The sequence below is a fragment of the Ambystoma mexicanum genome, chromosome 3p (assembly GCF_040938575.1).
Source record: "Ambystoma mexicanum isolate Mex_15411 chromosome 3p, UKY_AmexF1_1, whole genome shotgun sequence".
Classification (NCBI taxonomy): Eukaryota; Metazoa; Chordata; class Amphibia; order Caudata; family Ambystomatidae; genus Ambystoma; species Ambystoma mexicanum.
Genome location: NC_090925.1, coordinates 214,865,366 through 214,891,701, shown reverse-complemented (window position 1 = coordinate 214,891,701; position 26,336 = coordinate 214,865,366). Strand labels below are relative to the sequence as shown.

General features: G+C 49.2%; 1 protein-coding gene across 2 annotated transcripts in view; it reads left to right on the top strand.

The window, feature by feature from the left end:
- The window catches only part of NOP2 (NOP2 nucleolar protein), a 385,194-nt gene that overhangs the window by 167,223 nt on the left and 191,635 nt on the right, over window positions 1–26,336 (top strand). For both annotated transcript variants that reach the window (XM_069650683.1, XM_069650682.1), the window contains exon 7: window positions 24,361–24,482. In XM_069650683.1, the coding sequence (XP_069506784.1) occupies window positions 24,361–24,482 (122 nt within the window). The remainder of the gene's footprint in view (window positions 1–24,360; window positions 24,483–26,336) is intronic.

Genomic DNA, 26,336 nt, shown 5'->3' with positions numbered 1-26,336 from the left:
AAATGGGCCAAAGACACACTGAAACACTATGTATGTAGAAATAAATGATTTATTTAAATACAAGTAGGCCCAGATAAATCTAGGGGTAAGTAAGTACTATCACACAGTATATGTAATCACAGTTATCACAACACTATGCTTGAAGGTGCATAGACCAAAGCATAGACCTTATTTGGAACACCTAACAGTAGTTCTAGGGAAGTCGCAACCTTTTCATACACACTCAGTATAGGTCACACCTATTCTTGGGGTAAAAACCAATGGATACTTTCGCAATTAGATCATGTAATCCAAGGGCAGTAGACCCTACCCGTTGTACAGTGACTCTCAGTAGTAAATCACATAGTCCGTCAACTGGACAATATACTTTTTGTGAATAGTGGGACACTTATTCCAGGTACAGTAAAAACTTATAACTACTTTTGGGATAACACAGTTAGACTAGGTGAGTAAAACCTAAGGATGTAATATTCAATTACAGGTGCTTTCGAGATCAGTGAAACACAGATTTAGATAAGCAGTAACTCTTGTAACTTATTTTTGGATGTCACACAGCTAACTTAAGGTAAGTAAAACCCATATACTTTTTTTTAACCTCCCAGTGAAATCCAGGTTAGATCTTCCCCCCCCTATACAAGTACCTTATGTATGACTTATGAGGGACAGTTAGAACCAAAGACACTCTCTGGGTCTGTCTACAACCGCACAGGGAAAGCAAAACCCAGTGTTACACTTTACTGAATGACTCAGTTATTTTAGGTAGGCAACAACCTAATACAGACTTATTCTGGACAGGCTAGCAGCAAGTCAGGGGAAGCAAGACCAAGTTGGGGGACACTCCTACAATTATTCTGCAGGAATAATCTGGTGAAACCAACACATTACTTTTGGGAAGAGGCAAAACCTAATCGCAGGAGAGTAATATACCTTCACATCTACTTTGTTAGAATTGCAAAACAGTTTCTAAGGAAAAAAATATATTGACCATACTTTTAAGAACAGTGCATCACACATCCAAGGAAAGTAAGCACTAGTTATCAACCAACTCTTTTTAAAAGTAAGTCACTTTTAAACACTTATTTGCTTTTCTGTGCAAAAGGTCCAATCCCTTAAGTCTTTCCCTTATTCTTGGCGCATGAGTGTTCTCGGTGGCACTAAGGGGGTCACTAGGATCTAGTGTCCAACAGGCAGTGTTAGGATAGGTTCTTAAGTAGCAAAAGTCAGAGTTCCAGGGGCTTCACAGAAGACACCCTAGCAGGATTCTAGCAGTGGGACTGGGTGCACTGGATGAGAGGCCTCCCCATCACAGAAAACACCCCACAGCAATCCGAACAGGCTTAAGGTAAGTACATACCCAAGCCAACACAGTACCTCAGCATTGTGGAAGATTATGCCGTAGGAGGATTTCAGGATCTGCAGCCAAATACCCGGTCAGTGGATTTCTTGTCGTGGTGACTGAAAACAGGACCTTGGAAGGGACTTTGCAGCAGGGCTCAATGAAGAAGGCTCTAGGCAAGCTTTTCCTCGCAGCTGAATGCAGTTTTGCCGATTTGGCACCTTTTTAAGGAGCACAGAAGAAGACAGAAAATCTCGGTTGAATTCTCGTTGTTACAAAGGTCCAGCACTGTTAGGTAAAGATTTGGGGTAGTACCCTTAGGGTGCACTACAACAACCTTAGCCTCCTGGCAATAGGACCCAACCTTTGGTATAAGTCTGAACTACACAGGTTGGTAGTGTGGCTGAGCAGCCAGGCTTATCTCAAGAGGGGTCAATGTGAGCAGTAATGTAGTTGCATGGAGATTCACAGTGACAAGTATTCAAATAAACACTGATACGCAAGGTTTCTTGATAAAACAATTTATTTACCAGTCATTTAAACAAGCCTTCTTCAGAAGGAACAATATAAAGCAAAACTCAAATATGCTTCAAGACACCACACTCTAAGGTTTCTTAGATTCAGTAACTTCCCATTGGGGATGACCCACAAACAATTCCTACACCCTCACGTGACATAAATGGTGACATAAATGCTAGGAAACATGTAGTCATTAATATAGAACTGTTACATCTAAAGTAGGCAAGCAGTGTGTCCAAAGTAAGGTTAAAACAGAATAAACAAGAGATCTCAAATATTTCTTTAAGCAGGCAAATACTTTTGGACCTCCCACCCCACATGCAGAGTAAGTTAAACCCTTCCTGGAAGGATAGGTGCAACACAAAACAGAGGCGAGAAGAGTTCTTCAGGGAACCAGGCTAAGTCAATGTGCAAAAGTCAGTGTAACTGAAGCACTTCTTGGAGGTGAGTAAAAGTCTTTGCACAATGTTTTTAGAAGTCTTTGATGAAGAAAGAACAATAAAATGTAGGGCCACAAGGCCGGAGACTTGTGAAGTAGAAGAGCAAGCAAATTTACATTGAGAGGTACGTTCTCTCAGACTTTAAAGCACCTTTGGTTTGAAGAAAGGATGCTGCTGATGACCTCTGTTCCTGTACAGCTCTGCAGATCCTGTTGTTCCTGGGCCTCAGTCGTGGGGACGAGAGGGTGGACTTCTGGGGACTCCTGCACCACAACGGGGCGGTCAGCGACCGCAACCGGCAAACTTCAAATAAGTGGCACTTTTGTGTTTCAGCTCCTCGCGTCTACTGCAAATAGCAACACCACTGTTCCTGGCTGTTGAACTGGGCCTTCCTTGCTTCTGGGGTCCCGCACCCTATTGAGGGGGCTCAGGCTTGGTCGGTCCTACTTCCTGGGAGTCCGAGGATCTTCCTGGAGCTCCAGGCCAGCCTAAAAGCAACACACAAACTGGTGTTCCTCTCCCTGGCTGTACAGTTTTCAGCAGCACTACGCAGAAATTTCAACCAGTTCCAAGATGGATGTTCAGGTGGCTTACTTTGGAGTTGATTGGTTCCACCAACTCAAGGGGAGAAGTCGTCTTTGCAGAGCTTCTCTGTCGAGTTGAACTTGGAGCTTCAGCACAGCAGCAGGGCTTCACCGGGCAAACCAACGGTCCAGGAGTTGCAGCAGGCGTCTTCTTCCAGTTCTCCTTAGGATTCCTTTGTCCAGTGGTCGACTCTGCCTTCCAGCCAAAAATCCTTGCCTTTTATGCAGGTTTCTCCCATTCATTCCAGCCTAACTGTCAGTCATCCAGCAGGGTGGCTGTTCTTGCTGGACAGCCAGCCAGCCAATCACCACAGAGTGCATTCAGGTCTCGTAGGAGACTAAGCACAGGGAGTTTCGGGCACCTCCCTCATTTCCTGCCTGTTAGGCAAAGTTTGTATGCATTACCCTTTGGGACCACTACACACAACTAGGACTACAGGTGTAAGCAAAACCAACCTTTGGTTTAAGTCTGTACTGCACAATTTTGGGAGCTGAGCTGTGCTGGCAGGCTTATCTCAAGAGGGGAATGTGAGCAGTAATGTTACGCAGAGGTCTACAATCGCAGGTGTTCAAATAAACTCTGACTCGAGGTTTCCTGGTTAAACACTTATTAATTTATTTAACAGTCAGTTATAAAACATTCACTAGAAGGAGGCAGTTAACTAACATACACAAATATACTTCAGTACTGTGAGGCATTCAGAATACTTTGAAGGAGGAGCAAAAAGGCATAGGTTATCCGAACATGAAAAGAATACAATCCTTTCTCCAGCATTGGATCTTTCATGGATTCACATGCTTGGAATATTCCCCGTCGTCAGACTGGGAACCCTCAGTTCACTTATATAGCCGTTTTTCCATCGGAAAACTTTGACACTTTTGTGTCCTATCCATGTTGTTTTTGGGCTGCTCACGTATGCCCCAATAGGACATGGCGGTATAAATGCCCCGCCCCTGCGGCTCCCTTCAGATTTTAACTTTCTTCCAAAGTAGTGGGATCACCTCGCGTCATCTATTTTGTCAAGGTTGTTCGTTGTGGTTTTTTCCTGATGTCTGGAAAAGCTCTGTTCCGCCCGTGCGCTACATGCGGGCTGAAAAAAGTGTATGAGTGGGATGGACATATGGACTGCATATATTGTCTACACCCTCACCACTCGGCAGACAAGTGTGATATATGTAAGGGCTTCTCCCAAAAGACTCTTAAAGACCGGAGTCGGCGATTGGTAGCCTGGTTGAGCGATGGAGCGGGTGCGTACCCGCCTTCGGAGGTAGGCACCACGCGTAGCGTGTCCTCGGGATCAAAATCCTCAGGGGCCCCCCGCCGTTTGGCATCGGCTGAGCCCCCGGTGAAGAAACCACACCCTGCGGAGAAGGGGTCTTAAGGAAATCATTCCGCAAGGGAATCTTCACTGAAGAAAACATAATCATCATCATCGTCGAGAAAAAGGAAAAGTCGAGATCCTCCTCAGGTGATCACCATAGATCATCCTCGAGTCGAGAGTCTGAGAGAAACAGGTCAAGTTCAAAAAAGGCGGGAACGCCTCGGGGAGCTGTGCAGTTGCCACCGGCGTCGACGGCAGGACGATCGTCGATTCCCTCACTACCAATGACGCAGTTGGCTTCGTCTATTGTTAGGCCGTAGGTGGTGGCGACGACGGCTGGTCCAACCTTAGCCTCGTCGACGGAGATGCCGCAGGAGGCCTGGTGACCGGAGGTATTCGACCCGGTTTTACCGGAATCCTTGCTGCAACAGGAGGCGGCCTTTTCTGTGTCCTCTGTGGACGAGTAGTGTGAGAGGATAGCTCGGCCTGCAGAGCTCGGGTTACAAGAGGTTAGCAAGCTGACTCTTTCCAGCGGGATTAATATCCCAGTTACAACCCCTTTTCTTAACCCGCAGTCTGTTCTATCACTGGAAGTTCTATCCACGTTGCAGACCTTGTTAAAGAAATTGGACGAGAAATTGCCTCAAGTGGCAGCTTCGACCATCGACGAACCTGGCCCTTCCCGTCGGCCAACTCCGATGTCGATGACTGTACCGGCACGTGAGGACCTCACAGGTGCACGCCCGGAGGAAGGAGAGCTGCTGGACTCAGACAGAAGGTCATTATCGGATTTTTCGTTATCCCCGCCTAGGGATCCAACCTGGGAGTCAGAGGCAGAATTCGAAGCCCCAAGGAGCCCAGCTGAGCCCGTCTCCCCGGACGACATTGGGTCGTTCCATGCCATGATGAGCAAAGCGTGTACCGAATTCGGATTGGCGCAGGAGGAAGAGAAACAAGACTGTTTTCTATTCTACCACATGGGAAAGAGGAGGTCGGTGTTCTCAGTACCCATCCTGGATCATGTGTGGCAGGAGGGTTTACAGACGATGCGTAATCCTTTCTCGGAGCCTGCAATAAAAGGAAGGCTAGAGAAAAAATGTAAAGCTCCAGAATACACCCCCAAATGTCTGTCCTCCCAACCAGCCCAAGAGTCGGTGGTGTCAGCGGCTGCGGTGAGAAAAGCAAGGTCCCAGCACAAATGCACGACTCCTCCGGAGAACGAGGCCAGGAGACAAGATGCCTTTGGAAAGAAGGTGTTGTCGGTGGGTGCAACGACGGTGAAGGCGGCCAACTCTCTGGCTATAATGGCCAGGTATGATAAAGAGACGTGGCACCAGTTGGCACCCATACTAGAACATCTCCCAGAAGAACACAGGAAAGCGGCGATGTTACTCATCCGAGAGGGTGAAGAGGCCTCAAATCATTCTATAAACATTGCTGTGGATGTCGCAGAATCAGGATTTAAGCAAGTCAACAACGGGGTGGTTCTACGGAGACAAGCATGGCTTAAATGCATTAACTTTAGACCTGAGCTGCAATACAAGGTCCTGGATATGCCCTTTGAGGGAGACCTTCTGTTCGGCGAAAAGGTGGATGAGGCCTTAAAGGGCATGAAGGAGGACTCTGACACGGCGCGTTCTTTGGGTGCCCTCCAGAGAGGAAGGAATTTTCGTTCTTTTCGCCCCTTTAGGGGAGCATCAGGGAACTCCCGATTCTCAACATCAAGGGACAGGTCTTTCAATAGACCGGCATACTCCTCACAGGGCTACAGACGGCTTCTTAAGCCGCGAAACGACGCCAGGACTACCAGACCTCCAAGAAGAGGACGGGCTAATCGTTGAGAGATAAGCAGACCAAAGACCAGCAATGACGGGCGTCAGAACGTCCTGGGAGGCAGGGTATCGCATTGTGTCAACGAATGGGAGCAAATAACCACAGATCAGTGGTGCTGGACACTGTAAGGTTTGGGCATTCCCTGCAACCCACCGCATTTTCCACCAGCGGGTGTTGCAACAGGAGGTGGTGCTTATGCTACAAAAAGGGGCTATAGAATTGGTTCCTGCATCGCAGAGGGGTCAAGGGGTTTATTCCCGATACTTTGTAGTGAAAAAGCCAAACGGAAAAGGGCGTCCCATTCTCAACCTTCGCGACCTCAGGAAAGCGTTGAAAAGCCTAAAATTCAAGATGCACACACTTCAGGAAGTGATCCGGTCTGTCCAAGAAGGGGATTTTCTGGCGTCGCTGGATCTTCGACGCGTACTTCCACATACCAATGCGTCGACGACGCAAAGTTCCTAAGGTTTGTGGTAGGACGGACTCACTACCAGTTCACAGTGCTTCCTTTTGGACTAAAATCCTCTCCCAGGACGTTCACGAAATGTTTAGCGCCAGTTGCAGCATGGTTGAGAAAGCAAGGCCATCACGTGTACCCGTATCTCGATGACTGGTTGGTAAGGGGATCCTCCCCTATGGCAACTCAAACAAGTTTGCAAGCCACCATGCAACTTTTATGATGGCTGGGATTTACAGTAAACTTCGAGAAGTCTTTGTTGACTCCGTCGAGAAGCTTAGTGTTCTTGGGTGCGCAATTCGAAACCCAGTCAGGGTTGGTGAGGCCATCCGTCGACAGAATCCACAGACTCAATCAGTTAGCAAGTCAGTGGAGGATCAATACCAGAGTATCAGTGAGGAAATATATGTCGATACTGGGCGCTATGGCGTCGTGCATTCCTCTGGTGAACTGCCACCTTTTCATGAGGCCAATTCAGGAGTTCCTGGTGGACCCAGACCCAAGGACTCTGGTCAGACAAACTGGTCGTCGACGACGACGAGCGATGGTGGCAGAGCTTTCAGAACCTATCCATGGGGGTACACCTGCAGGAACTGGAATTTTGCATGACCATAGTGACGGACGCATCGCTGACGGGCTGGGGGGAGCACATATGGGCACTCCAGACGCAAGGTCGATGGTCTCCGAGGGAGTTGCTCCTGCATCAACGTTCTGGAGTTGAGTGCAGTGCGCTGGGCCCTAAGATCTTTCCTACCACAAATAAAGGGCTCGGTAGTGAGAATACTGACAGACAACACGACAGCAATGTTTTACTTGAGAACCCAAGGCGGCACGAGGTCCCGAACCCTTTCCACCGAGGCTCAGAGTATAGCAATGGGCGCTGAAGCACGATATAACCATCGTAGCTCACCATCTCCCTGGAGTAAGGAATGAACAAGCAGACTTCCTCAGCAGGAAAATGGACCGAATACTCGAATGGGAGATACCGTCTTCAGTTATCGAAGATCTTCGAGAAGTGAGGGCAACCTCATCTGGATCTCTTTGCAACAAAGGAGAACAAGAAGTGCGAACTGTATGCCAGCAGGTGGCCACAGAGGACGGACAAGTTTCTCTACGCCTTTCCCCCGTTTCCTCTCATACGGAGAACCCTGCAATGGATTCGCAGATGCAGGTGTCGAGTCATCCTAGTGGACGGACAAGTTTCTCTACGCCTTTCCCCCCGTTTCCTCTCATACGGAGAACCCTGCAATGGATTCGCAGATGCAGGTGTCGAGTCATCCTAGTGGCTCCGTATTGGCCGAGGCAGGGGTGGTTTTCTGACCTGCTTCAACTGTCAATAGAGCAGCCGATAACATTTCGGAAAGCCCTGAACCGCCTGTCCTGGGACAAAGGGACAGTGTGGCATCACGACCCGGACAGTCTCAATTTCACAGCTTGGCGCCTGACTTTTCGGAGTTTGGTACCCTGAGTATTTCGTCGGATTGCTGGAGAATCCTGCAGGCCGCACGGGCCCCTTCCACGAACATGTTGTATGCATGCAAGTGGAGGAGATTCTGTGGGTGGTGTCGAAGCCCGCCGGGATCGCACCCCTTGAATATAACTCCGGAACAAATTCTACCATATCTGCTGCATTTGGCGGAGAGCGGATTGTCTTTTTCGTCGATAAAGGTACACCTGGCAGCCATCTGAAGGTTCACGAGGAAAAGGCAGTCTCCCTTGTTTAGTGATAAGATGATAAAGCACTTCATGAGGGGTCTGTTCCGTACATTCCCGTCGATTAAACGCTTTCCACCGACATGGAGCCTTAGCTTGGTGTTAGCGGGGCTAATGAAAGCTCCCTTTGAACCGATGGCTTCCTCGTCTATGAAGTTCTTATCGTGAAAGTTGGCTTTTCTAATAGCTATTACGTCAGCTCGACGGCTCTCGGAGATACAAGCATTGGGCATATATTTGCCGTACTTGAGGTTCTTTAAGGACAAAGTAGTGCTGTCGACTAATCCTCAGTTTATTCCAAAAACAAACAAACAAAAGTTCCTACTGTTTATCATAAACATTCGTCAATAGTTCTACCTACCTTTTTCGCAACTCCTTCATCGGCTGCGGAAAAGACCCTCCATACTTTGGACGTGAAGAGAGCTCTGAAATGTTACTTTCATTGGTCTCAGCAAATCAGGACTACGCAACAACTGTTTGTGGCTTATGGTCCGTCGACAAGAGGAAAGGCAATCTCAAAACAAGGACTAGCCAGATGGGTCTCGTCGACGATTGCTTTTTGTCACTCCAAGGCGGGAAAACCGATACATCGTCCGAGAGCTCATTCCACGAGCCCTCGGCGGCGCTGTGGGCAGGAATTCCGCTGAGACATTTGCCAAGCGGCATCCTGGTCGGTGCCACACACGTTTACCCGCCATTACTGCCTTGAACGGCAACATGCAGACGATGTGCAGATGGGAAGAGCAGTCTTGCGCCATCTGTTTCAGTGAGGTAAGCCCTGACCAGGGAAAATGAATAAATATATACCTAAGCGCAATTAGCGATTATGATGGTTACTGTTGTGGTCGTTCTGTGAACTGGGCCAGATGTGTATATATGTATGTATGTATATATATATATATATATATATATATATATATATATATATATATATATTCTAGAAAGTGTGTGCTCAGAATGTTGATTGCATTCTCACCGCCATATCAGAGTTACTGCTGTGCAATCTATTCTAAGCATGTGAATCCATGAAAGATCCAATGCTGGAGAAGGGAATAGTTTCTTAGCTGTAACTCCATTTCTCCAGCATTGGTATCTTTCATGGATTCACATGCGCCTGCCGGCCTCCCCTGAATGCAATGTACATGCTGTATCCCCCCCATGCTACTTTGGAGGGGTTAAAATCTGAAGGGAGCCGCGGGGCATTTATACCGCCACGTCCTATTGGGGCATACGTGAGCAGCCCAAAAACGACGTGGATAGGACACAAGTGTCAGTTTTCCGATGGAAAAACGGCTATATAAGTGTACCGAGGGTTCCCAGTCTGACGGGGAATATTCTAAGAATGTGAATCCATGAAAGATACCAATGCTGGAGAAATGGACTTACAGGTAAGAAACTATTCCCTTCTTAGACAGTGCAGCTACTTTGAGCTCAGCAGAAGAGTCAATTCAATAGGCCAGACTAAAGTCTTGGATAGGATAAAGCAGTTCTGGTAAGTAAACGGAAAAGTTTCTGCCAAAGTTCTCAGAAGTAGTTTGTAACAAGAAGAATTATATGTGGGGTCACAAGCTCATGAGGCCTGCGAGTTGCAAAAGTTTCAAGCAATTTCACCGCGGGAGGTAAGTACTCTGTCTCATTTCACAGTACCTTACAAATGAAGAAAAAGATGCAGCTGAAGACTTCTGTTCCTGGCAGTTCCTGCAGATCTGGCTGTTCTTGGGCCTCCGTCATGGGGACAAGAGGGAGGACGTCGGGGGGACTCCTGCACTGGCACTAGTCAAAAAGCTGGCACTTGGCGAATCTTCAATTCCGGTAGCTGTAGCAAAGTACACAAACTGGTGTCCCTCTCACTAGTTATACAGTTTCCTGCAGCACTCTGAGGAAATTCAACCAGCTCTGAGATAAGGTGTCCAGGTGGCTTATTGTCCAGTTGATTGGTCCCACCAACTCAAAGGGAGAAGTCGTCCTTGAAGGGGCTTCTCTGTCGAGGTGAACTTGGCGATCCGGAGATTCACCGGGCAAACACACGGTCCAGGAGTTAAAGCAGCCGTCCTCTTCAAGCTCGTCTTCGGTTCTTTCGTTCCAGTGGTGTACTCTTCCTTCCAAGCCAAGAGACTCGCCTTTTATTCAGTTCTCTCCCATTCATTCCAGCCTAGCTGTCACTCACCCAGCAGGATGGCTGTCCTTGCAGGACAGTCAGCCAGCCAATCACCACAAAGTGCATTTGGGTCTCCTTGGAGACTAAGCACAGGGAGTTTCGGGCACCTCCCTCACTCCTGCCCACCCCAGGCACTCTGGCACCAGAGGTGGTCTTCACTCCTGAAGCCTGCCAAAGGCGAATAAACAAAGGAACCAAACCTGGTTTGGCGTGCAGAGCAAAACTCTAGAAGGACCTTTCCACAAAGAAATGCCGAAAAAAAAAAAAAAAACAGGACCTGTTTTCACAGAGGGGGCTCAGATGCCATCTAGAAAAACCTGGCTTCCGCGATAACGCTACCGGTGTTCGCGGTCGGGAAAAATCATGGTAGTTCGTCGTTAAACCACTGCCACCAGCCATTTTGAGAGGAAAGGGTAGCATTTGACTGCTACATGAGTATCTATACACAGGGGATACTAAGTAACCCCTCCAGCACTCTATTGTAAGATGGGGTGTACTGGGTCTAGGAATTTGAAAAGACTAGGAAAGTCAATTTCCCTTTACTTACTCTAGGAAACAGTTTGGGAAAGTATGAAAAGATTTCCCTGTGCCTCTGCACTGAGGGTGCTGTGTGACACAAATGAAAAGATGATGCCAATGGAGTTGGTTAGACTCCATAACCAAAGAAAACGCAAGAGTAAAACACATTTCAAAACACATGAGTGAAAAAGGGCCACTCTGTCTCCAGGTAAAAAAAATCAAGTCCTCAAAATCCAGCAAAGTTGCTGGGGGTCTCTAAGGTGAGGGGAATTAGCAAATGTTTGAGAATTCTCCCTAACACTGCCCCCAACTAGACAACCTGGAGGCAGAGGCGGGTTTCACTTGTGAAGCCCGCCAAAGACAAAATGAACAAAGGGACCAAACCTGGTTTGGCGCGCAGAGTAAATCTCAAGAAGGACCAAAACAACAAATGGCAAAAAAAGACTGGGGCCATTTTGACTAAAATGGCACCCATGTGTGTTTTACGGCAGCTGTGAACGCAGCCCGCGGAAAAGACAAGATACAGTAGTAAAAAGTAACCACTGCCACCAGCCATTAATTATGAAAAATGTTACATGAAGTTAGACAAAGGGACTACTACGTAATCCCTCCAGCACCCTATTGTAAAATAGTGTGTGCTGGGTCGAGAAAGTTACAATGTACAGTAAAGTCAATTTCACTTTACTGCTCTGGGAAACAGTAGTTAATCTCAGAGTAAGGTATTTAAACCTTGGGAAATCTAAAAGATCTCCCTGTGTCACTGCACTAAAGGTGCTGTGTGACAAAATGCAAAAAGATGCCTATGGAGTTTCAGACTCCAGAAACCAAAAAGAACGAGTCAAAATCGCAAAAAAAATACATCACAGAGTGGGGAAAAAGGTCTCGCTCTCTCCAGGTTAGAAATGAAGAAAGTCCTAGATTCCAGCAAAAGTGCTGGGGGGGGGGGTCTCTAAGGTAGATTGGAATTAGCACATTTCTGAGAATTCTCCCTAGCACTCCTTTATCTTGCAAATCACTCTGTGAATCAGCGGCGTGGGAGGAAATGCGTAGGCTGTCATGCCGTTCCACGGAGTCTGAAATGCTTCGTCCAGGGAGCCGGCGCCCTGACCCTGCCAGGAGGCAAATTGTTGGCACTTCTTGCTGTGCTGGGTGGCAATGAGGTCCACCTGGGGATGTCCTCATCTGCTGAAGATTTCCTGAAGAGCGAGGTCATTTAGCTGCCACTCGTAGTTGTCTGCTCCCAACCTGCTGAGACTGTCCGGCTCCAGGTTGGATTCCCCCGGCAGGTGGACTGACGTGAGGTAGATGTTGTTGTCCAGTGCCCACTCCCACATGCTGATCGCCAGCCGGCAAAGTGAGGGGGGACCTGGTGCCTCCCTGCTTGTTGACATAGTACATGCTGGTTAAGTTATCTGTCTGGATGAGGACAACCTTGCCCTCGATAAGCGGGAGGAATGCTCTGAGCGCTAGCCAGATGGCGTTGAGCTCCAGCCAGTTGATGTGGTACTCCTGCCGGGTCCAGGTGCCATGGACTGAGTGATTGACCAGGATGGCTCCCCAACCCTCGAGAGAGGAGTCCGTGGTGATGGTGACCTGCGGGGTGGGAAGTTCAGAAGGGCTTCCCCGTCCGTAGTGTAGTCTGTGGACCACCATGTGAGGTCCGGGTGGAGAGATGGAGGAACATTGATCATCTCGACCTGGGAGCCCTGCTCCTGGTTCCATGATGCCGCAAAGTGCAGCTGTATCCTCCTCATCTTGAGTCTTGTGTGGGGGACGGCCATTAGGACCACTGCCAGGAGACCCAGAAGGTTTTGGTACCACCAGGACGAGGTTACCTCTCGACTGAGGAAGCGAGTAGTGGCCCTCTTGATGGCTATAACTTTGTCCTTTGAGGGAAAGACCCTCCGCAGCACGTGTCCCATGATACCCAGGAAGGTGCGTAGGCTGCAGCTGCGACTTCTTGAGGTTCAGCGGAAAGCCTAAATCATGCACAGTGTTGATGAGTGCATGGGCAGTGTGTTAGGCAAAATTGCATGCAGTACCCTCTGGGACCACCACATACATTTAGGAATACAGGTGTAAGAAAAAACCAACCATTGGTATAAGTCTACCACAGTTTTGTGGTAGCGAGCTGAGCAGCCAGGCTTATCTTAAGCGGGAATGTGAGCCGTATAAGAGGTTACACAGAGGTCTAACGATCCCAGTGGTTCAAGTAGACACTTATAGTCAAGGTTTCTTGGTAAAACACTTGTTAATTTATTGCACAATCATTTAGAAAACATTCACTAGAAGTAGGCAACTTAATATTATACACACACACACACTCCAAAAGCAAACCAATACGTTTCTGAGCAAATTAGGCTCCCCTGCAATAGGAACAAGATGGCATTTGTTACTTTCAATGGGAGCAAAAAGTCACAAGTTAGCAGAATAGATCCAAATACTTTCTTAGGCAGTGCAAAAAGTTTCACTTCACTAAAGGACTTGATTCAGTTCAATAGGCATAGGCCAAAGTCAATAGACTAGTGTCTTGGATAGAAAAGAGCAGTTCTTGAAGTAAACGGTAAAGTCTTTGCCACAGTTCTCAAGAGTAGTTTGTATGAAAAAGAATCATGTGTTGGGTCACAAGCTGATTAGGCCTGCAAGTTGGGGAAAGTTCCACTAACTTTCACCACGAGAAAAGTGTTCTCTCAATCTGGTTGGCACAGTACCTTTGGCGGGCGAACGCGTCAGCAAAGGTGGCATGGCGGGCGCCGCCCCTTAGTGGGGGTTGCCCAGCCGACCTCCTCCCTCACTCCTCATACGGGTCAAGGGGGGCAGGGATGGGGAGGGAACACGGGAACACGCCCCCGGAAGCGGGCGAGAGCCTGCGAAACGTGGGGGGCGGGGCAGGAAGCCGAGGGAGGGACCGGCCCCATAAAGGGACAGGTTACAAGCACCAGCACATTCTCCCTCGATTTCCTGCCTCACCTGTTTGTGGATTTCGGATTTCGTTTCTCGGTTTCCTGCCTTGCCTGTTCGTGGATTTCGGATGTGAGGTGATGTGATGTGTGGAGATTGATCCAGTTAATGAAGTGTTCCGGCGAAGGTTGAGGCCGTGGTTCCAGGGGGAAGGAGCATCAAGGGCAGGAAGAAATGCGTGGTCGGAGGTAAGTGTGGGGGAAGGACAAGGAACAAGGCTGTTCTTTGTGGGTAGCGCCCATATGGCCTTGTTTAGCTCCCACCTTCTCGTCGCTTACCTCGCCTGGGGGTGGGGGTCGGAGTGCGGTAGAGGTGATAGTGGTAGGCCAATCATCAGAGGGAGAGGTGCGCGGGGGGTTTTCTGGGTATAGTGGTTTGGAATTGTATGGCTGGACGGGTGGGGAATTGGGTGGGCATGGCATTTGCTGATAGCGTCGGGTCGCGGTAACGGAGTTCAGGAGAGGGTACGATTGCGGGGAGAACACCGAATACGGCATTTCCACCACTGCTTGTCCGAGTGAACGGGGGCCCCAGCCATGGCAAAGAGACTTTCCGGGAACTAAAATGGTAATACCCAGAATGCTTTGGGGCAGCATCAATGTGCTATTGGAGTTCTCATTCCTCTCTGGCATCGGGGCCTCTGTAGGCCGCAGGAAGAGTCAATTTTAACAAGGTTTCGTAATGTAATACTTTTTTTTTTTTAATGAGTTGTGAGTGACTGCTCTTCGGGTCGTTTAATCTGTAATTTGGTACTTTTGAAAAGAGTTGCTCGGGGCCTTGGGGATAGGAGGAGGGGGCAGCAGCGCGCCCACCTCTGTTGGGCCACTACTTGCGTCACTCCGGGGCACTCTCCCCTGGGACTCTGCCCTGGTGATGGATGGCACTCCTCGAGGCTCAGGGGTGGGTAACTTCACAAGGATAAAGAGCCTTGCACGGCCATTCGCCGCGCGTTCGGGAGGCAAAGTTCATTGTCACCGATGGCGCGGGAGATTAAGTGTCACCCTTTGTTTCTCGATGGGGCACGAACATGATTCCGAAGACATCATCAAGGACTACCCCCAACCCAGCTCAAACCCAAGCGTGTCATTGGCCCAGCAGAGGCACCAGCCCGGGGGCAGCGTCTCCAGTTCCATCCAGGCCTACTTAATCGGTTCCTGATATGTCCAGGGCCCAGGGCGAGCGTGCCAGCCCGCGGATACCTCTGGAGACAAGAGAAGCGTGTACAGGCGGCACCTCCCGTCTCCTCTTCCTGCCTTTCCCGGAAACGCGGCCCAGAGGGTGTGAGCAGAGCACACGCTGAAACGGGGGCCTATTCATCCTCCCAAGATCGACAAAACCGAGTCGCATTTATATGGGGGATAGTAACGCTACTTGCTTAAAGTGTCAAGATACACGTTGGCTGCGCATGGATACATATATTTAAGATCGACGCAATACCGTGTTTTATTTAGCTCCTCGTGACCAATTCCTCCCGCTTCATAGCGCTGTAATAATAGATAATATCACACAGTTTGCTGACCGCAGATGCTTGTAAAGGACAATTTCACAAGCCAGTGCTTTGTAATAACGCAAGGTTTCAAAACACTTAAGACCAACACGGATTTAAGCTGTTAAATCACACTGATTGGTATGCTGGTACTTATATACGTGCGTGCTGATGGAGAGAATGTAGCCAGATTCATTCCGTTACACCCTGCTATAACATTTTGTTTTAAAAAATGGTCATGTTGGGTAAGGTGGCGCACTTTCCAAGTCAGTTTATTAAATTGGATTAAGTTAGTTCATGGCAAGAACGGGGAATGAATGTGTGCAAGTGCAGAAATTACACAGTGGGCACACATCCGAGATGCACCCCTTAACCAGTGTGGTAAGGCTGAGCATCTAATTGAATCTTGTATTGCCTGGCATCTCGAAATTGCCTGTCCCTAACCCTTTCAAAATTAGCAGCCCTTCTGAAAGATCTCCCTCTCATGGCATGACATTCAAAACAGCCTGACTCATGGTTTCACTAGTTATTGTGTTGCTTCCACTATATTAATGGGCATTGATATATTCCACACCACAAGCACTTTAATATTTTGATCTCTAATGACAACACTATTGGAAAACCATGTCCCAGTTACAATCTTAGACTGTCTGGATACAGATACCGGCATGGTAGCTTCTAACCTACATCCACTATCCACGCTAGGGTATGTGTAGCTATCTCCTTCCTACCAATCAGTCTCCTCTATCCATGCTTAAACATGTCTGCATTCTGTGAGACAGCAAACGTGAGTTCCGTGTCTAGTCTGGGCTACATGTAGCTGTTACATACAGTCCTGCATTAATACTACAGGTCGCATACCTTCCTGGATTCCATTTTAAAAGATCTCCCGAATCTATGCTAGAACAGATGTAAGCTCTTCGAGACGGATAATGTGGGCCTTCAAAGGGTACTTGTTTATCATCCTGATTGGTGCACGAGTGAAGAGGGTAAGGGGACTTAAAGGGGGTAAACATCATTGCCGGAAGCTAGACCACACGGGGCACCCCACATTTGTCTCGAGCCCCCTCACCCCAAGCAGAGAGTGCTGGGGAGTGGGGTGCTCGGTCTGCTGCAGCGGGAGGCAAAGTGAGGTATAATATTAAAGGGTACAGAACTGGGCACCACAAATTGGGGTTGCAAGGGTCAGGGCACAGATAAGGTGTGTCCGTATGGCACACGCTGTTCGAATACACCAACAAATTAATTACTTATCACAAAGCAACGCTACCGCACGTGAAAGTGCGGTTCAATAGCTAATGAAACTACAAGTTAAGTATCATAAGGTACCGTTGCTGCAGTCACAAAGTGCTGATCCAGGAAATATGGCACAATGCCAGCTAAAGTCACCAGGGTATGGGTCGGGGGTCACTCCTTCGTGGTCAGGGCAGCTGCCAGAGCACGGACTGCGTTTTGGTACAGTAACTCGGGCCCCCGGAATACACAGATCAGTTGGAGCACCAAGGGAGGTTTTGGAATGCTAGAGCAAAACGAATACTAAGAGTGGAGTGCCCTGTGCAGGCTGGGGGGAACTCTCCGCAGCCAGCAGAGAGTCTTGGAGGTGTCACAGGTCAATCCCTTTAGCGAAGCACTGGCAGACCCATAGGGGAATGATCAGCCAACAAGATTAGATTTACGGCGCCCCAGGAGTACTAGGCTCGGGGAAAAAGGGGAGGGATGCAGGGGACTTGGGAGCCAATTCCAAGCCCAATATTGCGCGGGGGGAGGGGGTAAACGAATAACACTCACAAACAAAACCATCAAGGGAAGTCGGTCGGGGGGGGGGGAAGCAAGAGGAGAATACGGGGGGCTCAGGTAACAGTGACAAAATAACAGAAAGGGGAAGTCTTCACGGAAGGAGGGGGGCATGAGGGGAGGGAGGTGGGGGATCCAAGATAGGGCGGCAAGGGAATAGAGGGAACAGGGGGGAGGAAGCCAGCCCCAAGGAATAAAGGGGGGGGCAAGGACCAAAAGCTGGGGGACAGGAGACGGGGTATGGAAGAATAGGGCTGGGAAGTCTGCCCCTGGGGGGAAATGGAGCTAGGATAGGGAGGGGGCAGAAACGGCAGGGAGGGGAGGTCTGGCGGGACCCGGAAAACGGGGGACCTGGTGAGTGGAGGAGCAAGCGAGGGAGGGAAGGAAGGAAGGAAGGAAGGAAGGAAGGAAGGAGAAGGGAGAGGGTACACGCTGGCAGGGGGGCACCGGGCCAGACTCCACAGGGAGGCCTGGGGGGGGGAGCCAACTGGAAGGATTTAGGGGCTTGGCAAGACGGAAGGGAGACCTGGGGGGCGGCATAGATAGGATAGGGCTTCCGGTACAAGCGGCACTTGGGGGATGGAAGGGGGGGTAGAGTAGAAAGGACTCAAACTAGATGGGCATCGCAAAGCGATGACCATATAGGCAGGCAGAAAGTTGTGGGCCGGCACCGGAGGGCGGTGTCGGCCTTAAATGTACGGATGTGGGATGTGTAGCGTTGGAGCACTTGTGGTGGTGCCGGTATAGGAACCTGAACACTAGCGAGGCACCGCGTGGCTGGCGGTTTTTACCTAGACCCAAAACCAGGACATGGTGCAAGTGTCAGGGGAGGGGGGGGCAGGGGATTCCCAACAAAGACCTAGAGCAAAAGGGGGGGCCTGGGGCAAAAAATGTTGGTCATGGGAAATCTACAAACGGCCAGGGGTAGAGAGGGGTGAATAGCAAGGGCCGGGCTCAACCTGAGGCGTCCACCGGACGAGGACGGTAAGGGAGGGGGGGGGGGAGGGCAGGGGATACCTAGGTAGCCGCACACAGAGTAGAATACCTGTGGTGGTGAATTACGGATCGTCTGTAAGATCACTCCAAGACTTTATGCAAAATAAAGGTGCTGAGGCATTTCACTCTTCCAACTTTACAAGGTGTCTGTGTTGTTTCTTTTTCAACATGTAATGTATGACATATGCCGGTGGGGGGGAGTGGGGCCATGGGCCCAGGTCATGGAGGAGGGGGGAGGACGAGGCACTGGGGTGCCCACGCAAAGTATGAAGCAAAAGATGCAGCTGAAGACGTTGGTTCCTGGCAGTTTGTGCAGATCTCACTGTTCCTGAGCCTCAGTCGTGGGGACAAGAGGGAGGACATCAGGGGACTCCTGCACAGGATCATCGGAAAACGCAGACAAAATGGAGTCGCTGCAGTTTGAGTAGCTGTTCATCAAGCACACAGTCCTTCCCCCTGGTTAATCCTAACCAGCTTCGAGAATGGTATCCAGGTGGCTTACGAGTTGATTGGTCCCACCAACACAAAGGGAGAGTCTTCCTTGAAGGGGCTTCTCTGTCGAGATGAACTTCGGCAATTCGGACCTGCAGCAGGGCTTCACTGGGCAAACCAACGGTTCAGGAGTTGCAGCAGCCGTCCTCTTCCAGCTCGTCTTTGGTTCTTTCGTTCCAGTGGTCGACTCTGCTTTCCAGTCAAGTAGACTCCCCTTTTAAACAGTTTTTTCTCCCATTCATTCCAGCCTAGCCACCACTCACCCAGCAGGGTGGCTGTCCTTGCCGGATAGTCAGCCAGCGAATCATGGTAGAGTGCATTTGGGTCTCCTAGGAGACTAAGCTCAGGAAGTTTTGGGCACCTCCCTCACTTCCTAACCACCCCAGACACTCGGGCACCAGAGGCGGTCTTCAGTCCTGAAGCCCGCCAAAGGCATGGAAACCAAAGGACCAAACCTGGTTTGGCGCGCAGAGACAAACACTAGAAGTACCTTTCCAAAACGAAATGGCGAAAAAAGATGACCGTCAACTGTTTAAACAAAGGGGCTTAAGGTGCCATTTTGAAAAACATGGCTCCCGCGATTTTTAGCTACCGGTTTTTGCGATCGGGAAAAATCATGGTAGTTTGTTCTAAAACCACTGACCGCAGCCAATTCGATAGAAAAGGGTAGCATTTGACTGCTACATGAATTTCTAGACACGGGATACTGGGTAACCCCTCGAGCACTCTATAGGAAGATAGTGTGTGCTGCGTCTAGGAATTTAAAAAGACTAGTAAAGTCAGTTTAACCTTGCATTCTCTGGGAAATTGTTTATCCCAGAGAAGGTATTTAAATCTTGTGGAAGTCTAAAAATACATCATAATTACCACACTGTAGGTGCTGTGTGACGCAAATAAGAAAGATGCTGCCTATGGAGTTGTCTAAAACTCCATAACCAAAAGAAATAAACACAGAAAACAGATTTAAACAGTTCAAAGCCCCAAAGTTTAGCAAAAGAACTGGGGGGGTCTCGAAGCTAGAGAGGAATTAGCACATTTTGAGAATTCTCTCTAACAAAGTGTGGTGCACCACTTCCGGAGAAGTAGCCCTGACGAGCCAGTTGTTTAGGTACAGGTAGATGTAGGTGCCCTGAGGAGAGCAGCCACTGTGTTCATCAGCCTGGTAAAGACCCTGGGGGCTGAGTTGAGGCCAAAAGGAAGCACCTTGTATTGGAAATGGTAGCCCATGATCCTGAATCGTAGAAAAGAACGTTGGGGCTGCCAAATCAGGGCGTGTAAATATGCGTCCTTCAGATCCAGAGAGCACATCCAGTCTCCCTTGCACAATGTCTCCGCTATGAAAGCTGGCGTGACAATCTTGAATTTTTGTAGCATTAGGGAGAGGTTGAGGGATTGAAAGGTCCAGCCACAACTCTCAGGCCCGCCTGGTTCTTTTTCTGAATGGTGAAAATCCTGGAGTAAAAGCCTGAGCCTTGCTGGGAGGCAGGGACTTCCTCCACTGCCTGGCCCTTGGCGAGCGAGAGGATCTCTGCCAAAAGAGTTGCTGTTCCAACTTGAGGGAGTGGAGTAGAGTGATGGGCAGGCGGTACCCCGTGGATACTACGGGGAGGATCCAGGGGTCCGTGAAATTCTGCTGCCAGAAATGTGCATGGAGAGCAAGCCTGCCCCCCACTGGAGACACGTGGACCCAGAGAGGCATGTCATGCCTTCTTTCCCCTCTGAGGCTGTTGCTGAGGAGGGGGGGCTGGAAAAAACCCTTACTACCCCCTAACTCCCCCCTCCCCTTTCTGTTGCTTGCACCGATGTTGTTGGCGAACGGTCCGGCTGCCTGGACCTCCGTTCTTGGAAGCCGCAGAACCCTCCATATGTACGCCCCTTGTCGGAGCGCTGCTGTGACTGGTTGTACTGTTTGGGTGTGGTCTTTGTTAGGCTGGACAAAGACGTGGCTGTTGGCGAGCTGTTTTTCTTTTCGTCCAGCTCCTTGTCCGTGATGGAGTGGAAGTGATCACCCCCCCTCGAACGGCAGGTCTCATACGCGTTCCTGCACGTCCGGGTTGAATTTAGCCTGGTGGTTGTTCTCATGTACGTGGCGATTCAGATGGCCTGGCCAGAGGTGTCAATGAGGGCCATGGTGGACTCCATGATGTCCTGCACCCCCAGCTTGGCCTCAGCCAGTCCCGTCTTGAAACGTGATTGGCTCTGCGTAGGAAGCTCTGGGAGGAAATCTGCAGGGGGGGTGGGGGGGGGTGGTGGAGGAGGAGGAGGAGGAGGAGGAGGAGGAGGAGGAGGAGGAGGAGGAGGAGGAGGAGGAGGAGGAGGAGGAGGAGGAGGAGGAGGAGGAGGAGGAGGAGGAGGAGGAGGAGGAGGAGGAGGAGGAGGAGGAGGAGGAGGAGGAGGATCGAGATCGAGATCGAGATCGAGATCGAGATCGAGATCGAGATCGAGATCGAGATCGCTGGTACGGAACCGCCTGCCTGATAGGTTGAGGGGCCGGAGCAGGTGGCAAAGGGTGCGCTGGGTCCTCACAGGCTGGAAGGGTGGTAGGAGATATTGACAGGGTAGTGGGAGGCAGCCTGAGCCGCTGCATACCCTGTCCATACGGAAGCAGCGGGATCCTGCCCTGCGCAAATGAAGGATAGGCTGGAGGGCACCAGTCCCACCTTGACACTCGTTCCTCGACCTGCTCCATTTCCTGGTGCAGCGTCGGACGGGTGCTAATGTCTGGCACGGTGGCCATCTTGTCGAGCTGCCTTCCATGTGCCTGCGTCGTGTTGAACGGCTCACTGGGCCCAACCTCATCCAGGACTCTGGTGTAGATCATGAGGCCTACCCTGCTCCTCAGGCCGAGGCCTGGTAGCTGTTACTCCCTCGGCCTGGACGCCGGTAGAGCTACGTTTATACGCCCCCTCAGACATATTGCTGGTATTAGGGCATGGCCCCTCGGTAAAGACCTGGTAAAAGAACCTTCCGGTCCCTCAACACTGTCACCGGAACGATCCACTTATCCCTCGGCCTGAAGGCCGGTAGCCTCGGTGCACATGCTGGTACGAGAACCTGACGGGTCCCTCCCGCACGGGTGAGTCCTTGGGAAGGAGTCTCCCTTGTGGGGTGCGATGGAGAAGAGAGGCCCTACCTTAGATGATGGTAGACAAAGTCTCTTAGGTCCTCTGGAGGTGATTTCTGGAAGACCTCCCTCCACTTGGCTAGTCTGCGCTTCAGAGATCTTGAAGAAAGGGCGTTGCACGCTATACAAGCTTGCCAGCTGTGGTCTGGGCCAAGGCAACATTCACAAAGGTGTGTGTGTGTGTGTGTGTGTGTGTGTGTGTGTGTGTGTGTATATATATATAGTTGGAAAGAGCCTGTTGCTGAAGGACACCTGCTGAACCAAGAAGAAGTTCCAGCTTCCTCCCACTAACTCCTCCCTCCCTTCCTCCTTCAGAGTGATAATGTGCGGTACAAATGTCCTGTAACATTCTCTCGGTCTGGGTTTTCACAGTACCTTACAATGAAGAAAAAGGTGCAGCTGAAGACTTCTCTTCCTGCAGATCTCGATGTTCCTGTGCCTCAGTCGTGGGGACAAGAGGGAGGACGTTGGGGGGACTCGCACTGGGACTGGTGAAAAAGCTGGCAAATGGCAATCTTCAATTCCGGTAGTTGTAGTCAAGCACACAAACTGGTGTCCCTCTCCCTGGTTATTCGGTTTCCTGCAGCACTCTGAGGAAAATACAACCAGCTCTGAGAATGGTATCCAGGTGCTTAGTGTTGTTGATTGGTCCCACCAAAAGTCGTCCTTGCAGGGCTTCTCTGTAGAGATGAACTTAGCGAATCAGACCTGCAGCATGGCTTCACCGGGCAAACCAACGGTCCAGGAGTTGCAGCAGCCATCCTCTTCCAGCTAGTCTTCGGTTCTTTTGTTCCAGTGGTCGACTCTGCCTTCCAAGCCTAGAGACTCGCCTTTTATTCCGTTCTCTCCCATTCAGTCCAGCCTAGCTGTCACTCACCCAGCAGGATGGCTGTCCTTGCCGGACAGTCAGCCAGCCAATCACGCCAGAGTGCATTTGGGTCTCCTAGGAGACTAAGCGCAGGAAGTTTCGGGCACCTCCCTCCCTTCCTGCCCACCCCAGACACTCGGGCATCAGAGGCAGGCTTCAGGACTCAGAGGCGGTCTACAGTCCTCAAGCCCGCCAAAGGCGTAGGAACAAAGGGACCAAACATGGTTTGGCATGCAGAGACCAACTCTAGAATGACCTTTCCAAAAAGAAACGGCGAAAACAGAGGACCGGACCTGTTTTTACAGGGGCTGGGGGGGCTCAGACACCATCTTGAAAAACATGGCTCCCCCGATTTAACGTAACCGTTGTTCGCAGTCGGGAAAAATCACGGTAGTTCGTTGTAAAACCGCTGCCACCAGCCATTTCGAGAGGACATGGTAGCATTTGACTGCTACATGAGTTTCTAGACACAGGGGATACTAAGTAACCCCTCCAGCACTCTATTATAAGACAGGGTGTGCTGGGTCTAGGAATTTGGAAAGACTAAAGTCAATTTCACTTTACTTTCTCTGGGAAACAGTTTATCCCAGAGAAGGTCTTTAAATCTTGGGACAGGCTAAAAGGCTCCTTTGTGTCACTGCACTGAGGGTGCTGTGACACAAATGAAAAGATGATGCCTATGGAGTTATCTAAAACTCCATAATCAAAGAACACAAGAGTAAAACACGCATCAAATTGCATGAGGGTGGAGGGAAAAAGGCTCACACACTCCGGGTAAAAAAATCAAGACCTCGAAATCCAGCAAAGTTGCTGGAGGTCTCTAAGGAGAAGGGTATTAGCACATTTATGAGAATTCTCCCTAACATGAAGCCTTTTGCTTAGTCCCATCTATAGGCGAATGATAAGTGTCTGTGAAACCCTGGTGGTTCTCAAGTTTGGCATCTCTGACACCTGCCTCCACAACAGTAGTGGTGCAGAAAAACCCTCTTAATGAGCGTTTGTGACATTTCACAATTTATACCAGGAATGGAAATGGGCTGCCATTCGCTTCATGGCTTCCCCTGGAAGTTTAGTCTGCTCACAACTAGTTTAATTTGGTGCTGGAATTGCATGTCTGTTGCACAGCGTAGTGGGCTGCGCACATGGATTTTTTTCCCTATGCGCATAAGGCCTTCACATCAATTTGGTTACTCTGGTTCTTTGGATTTTCTCAGGGCCTTTCATTCGCCTCACAAAATCCATTTTCCATCCTATTTGCCCTTCCCTGCAAACATTATTTGCATGAAGGCTTCCCATTGGCTTTTCGTGTTAGTCTCCATTTTCTGACCCTGTGAAATAGTATGCAACCCATTCTCACTTTCTTTACTGTTTTGAAGTAATCCCTCTTTACTTTTCAAGCACACCGCTGGATCTCCATTCACTGCACAAATGATTCTTTGTACCTTAGATGGTGAAGAAGCCAGGCAGGTCCACTCGATACTCTTGAGTTAAAGAAAGTCAACGTTCTAGAGAGTAAAGATGGGGCCAGTGTGAGTTTATGGGTAAGAGGAAGTTCATGGTACACTCCAGAACTATGAACTATGTACTTTGCTATATACTATGCATGATCATCTTGATTTCAACGACCCAAACCCCTGCTTGGCTTCAGAGTAGAACTTTTTTTATTGTGTGGCTTTGTCCTTTTTTGTACATCCCGGCCCTGTCTGTTTGCACTAGCATGAACTTGCCTACTGAACGTAACCTCTTGTTGCTACTTAGGGGGTCGTCTGGCTCTGAAGAGGAAGATGAGGCTGCAGAGAGGGACGGCTCAGACATGCAGCTCAACATTGACCCAGAAGATCGCTTTGTTTTGCCAAGCGGTCAGGAAATGGAGAAAGAAAATATCCTTTTGTGTATTAAGCCCAAGGCTATAAAATAGATCACTGGTTTAGTGCATTACGAAAATATAGTAGTCATCTAGTGAGAGTTGTTTTGGGTCATGTTCAGTGATCTTCTGTTTGATGTGAGCCTAACTAATTGGGCCACATGCACACACCTGAATATACTTGGTCGCCAGTGTCACCCAAGGCAAGCTAGCTCTGCAGCTTTTCTGGTGTGCAAAAGCATTGGTGCCAGGAAAACGATCTTACTCCCTTTAAACTGTGCCATGGTCTACCTCTGGCCACGCACATGCCACAGACACCCTTTATTTCCTTTCTGCTCTGTTGCTGCACCTGCAAGAAGAAATTAGCACTCTTCTCCAGCTGCTTGATGCAGGTCTATTTTAATACAGGACTGATCCCACTCACACTAGTGTGTTTAAAGTGATATACAATGGGGCTTCCAAATACTTTTGGGGGCATATATAAAACGGTCTAATCCTCACCTCCCATATCCTGCTGGATACATTTGGGTTTCTGGGAGTATTTAATAAGGGTATGTGTTGTATATTTTGTGGTGTATTGTGAGCTTTGCAGGGCTTGTTGCTATAGGATGATTCTTTCAAGGTCATGTTGCCCTTGATTCTGGAAGTAAATGTTATGGAATTTTGGCAGGGCCCAGTACTGAGGTTTCATTTAAGTGCTTTACCAACCTCCTTTTTTTTATTGGGTGTTGGTGTTAGGTACTTTTTCTAAAGTCCAACTGGTGTGGGAATTCATAAAGACTCATCTCTTGATATTAGGGATCCAACTCTTAATATGGACCTTCACTACACAAGCCGGTAGAGTGGCAGAGCATTCAGGCTTATTTTAGGAGGGAGTTATGTGAGCTTTAGAGCAGTACAATGAAATTGGTTCACACAGGTATCCAAGTAAACACTTGAATAAATACAGTTTAAGATAACTTTATGTATACACAAGGCACACAAGCAAATCTAAAAGGCAGCAACTAACAATAACATTCAATGTGAAATGGAATCAAGTTATATAAGCAACAATAATGCAGATTAGTAACATTGTCTCTGCTTTACATATCCAGCGCACAGAGTGGCATCATTTAAGGTCAGTACCAGCACTTCTATATATCACCTTTACAAAATTGAGCTGGTAGGGAAAGTTTCAGAGTTATGTAGAACACACTTCAACTGTTAATAACAAGTATACTCTCCCAGGGGGATATAGGCGGTCTGTTTCCTAGCAATAAGTGTTCATAAAACCTATGGAGGAGCTAGCAGTGCCAAAGCCAATAGGATCAGAGGATGGACCTTTGGGAAACGAGGACAGCCAAAGTCAAATGGGCAGTTCCAGTTCTGATGATCTTCCGATGAAGTTGGATAACCAGTCACTGGTTCTTGAAGAAACACAGGAGCTTCAAGGGGAGCCTACCTGATTGTGCACAAGCTGCAAGGCCTGCACAAAGGATATTAGGTCAACCCTCAGTTGAAGAAAACAGCACTTCCCAAGCCAGGAAACACCAAGAATGGCACCAGGTATTTACAATCCAAACCCCCACAATACCTTGAAAGTGAAGAAAAAAATTGTAGTTGGCTTTCTTCTAGGTGCAGCATTGCAGACCCCTATTCCTGCTCCTTGGTCGTGGTGATGAACCGGGGAGACCTCTGGTGGCCTTCTCCGGTAGCACTCGGGAGAAGGGGTCGGCAGCAATGGATTCAGCTCACTCTAGTGATTTTCTTGGCGCCAAGGAGAAAATATCATTGCTGGTCGGATTCTCTTGGTTAACTTGGTTCTGAAATCTGGTGAGGGGACTTTTGGTAAAGAATTCCTGCCTCTGTAGGTCCACACGGATGCCTACAA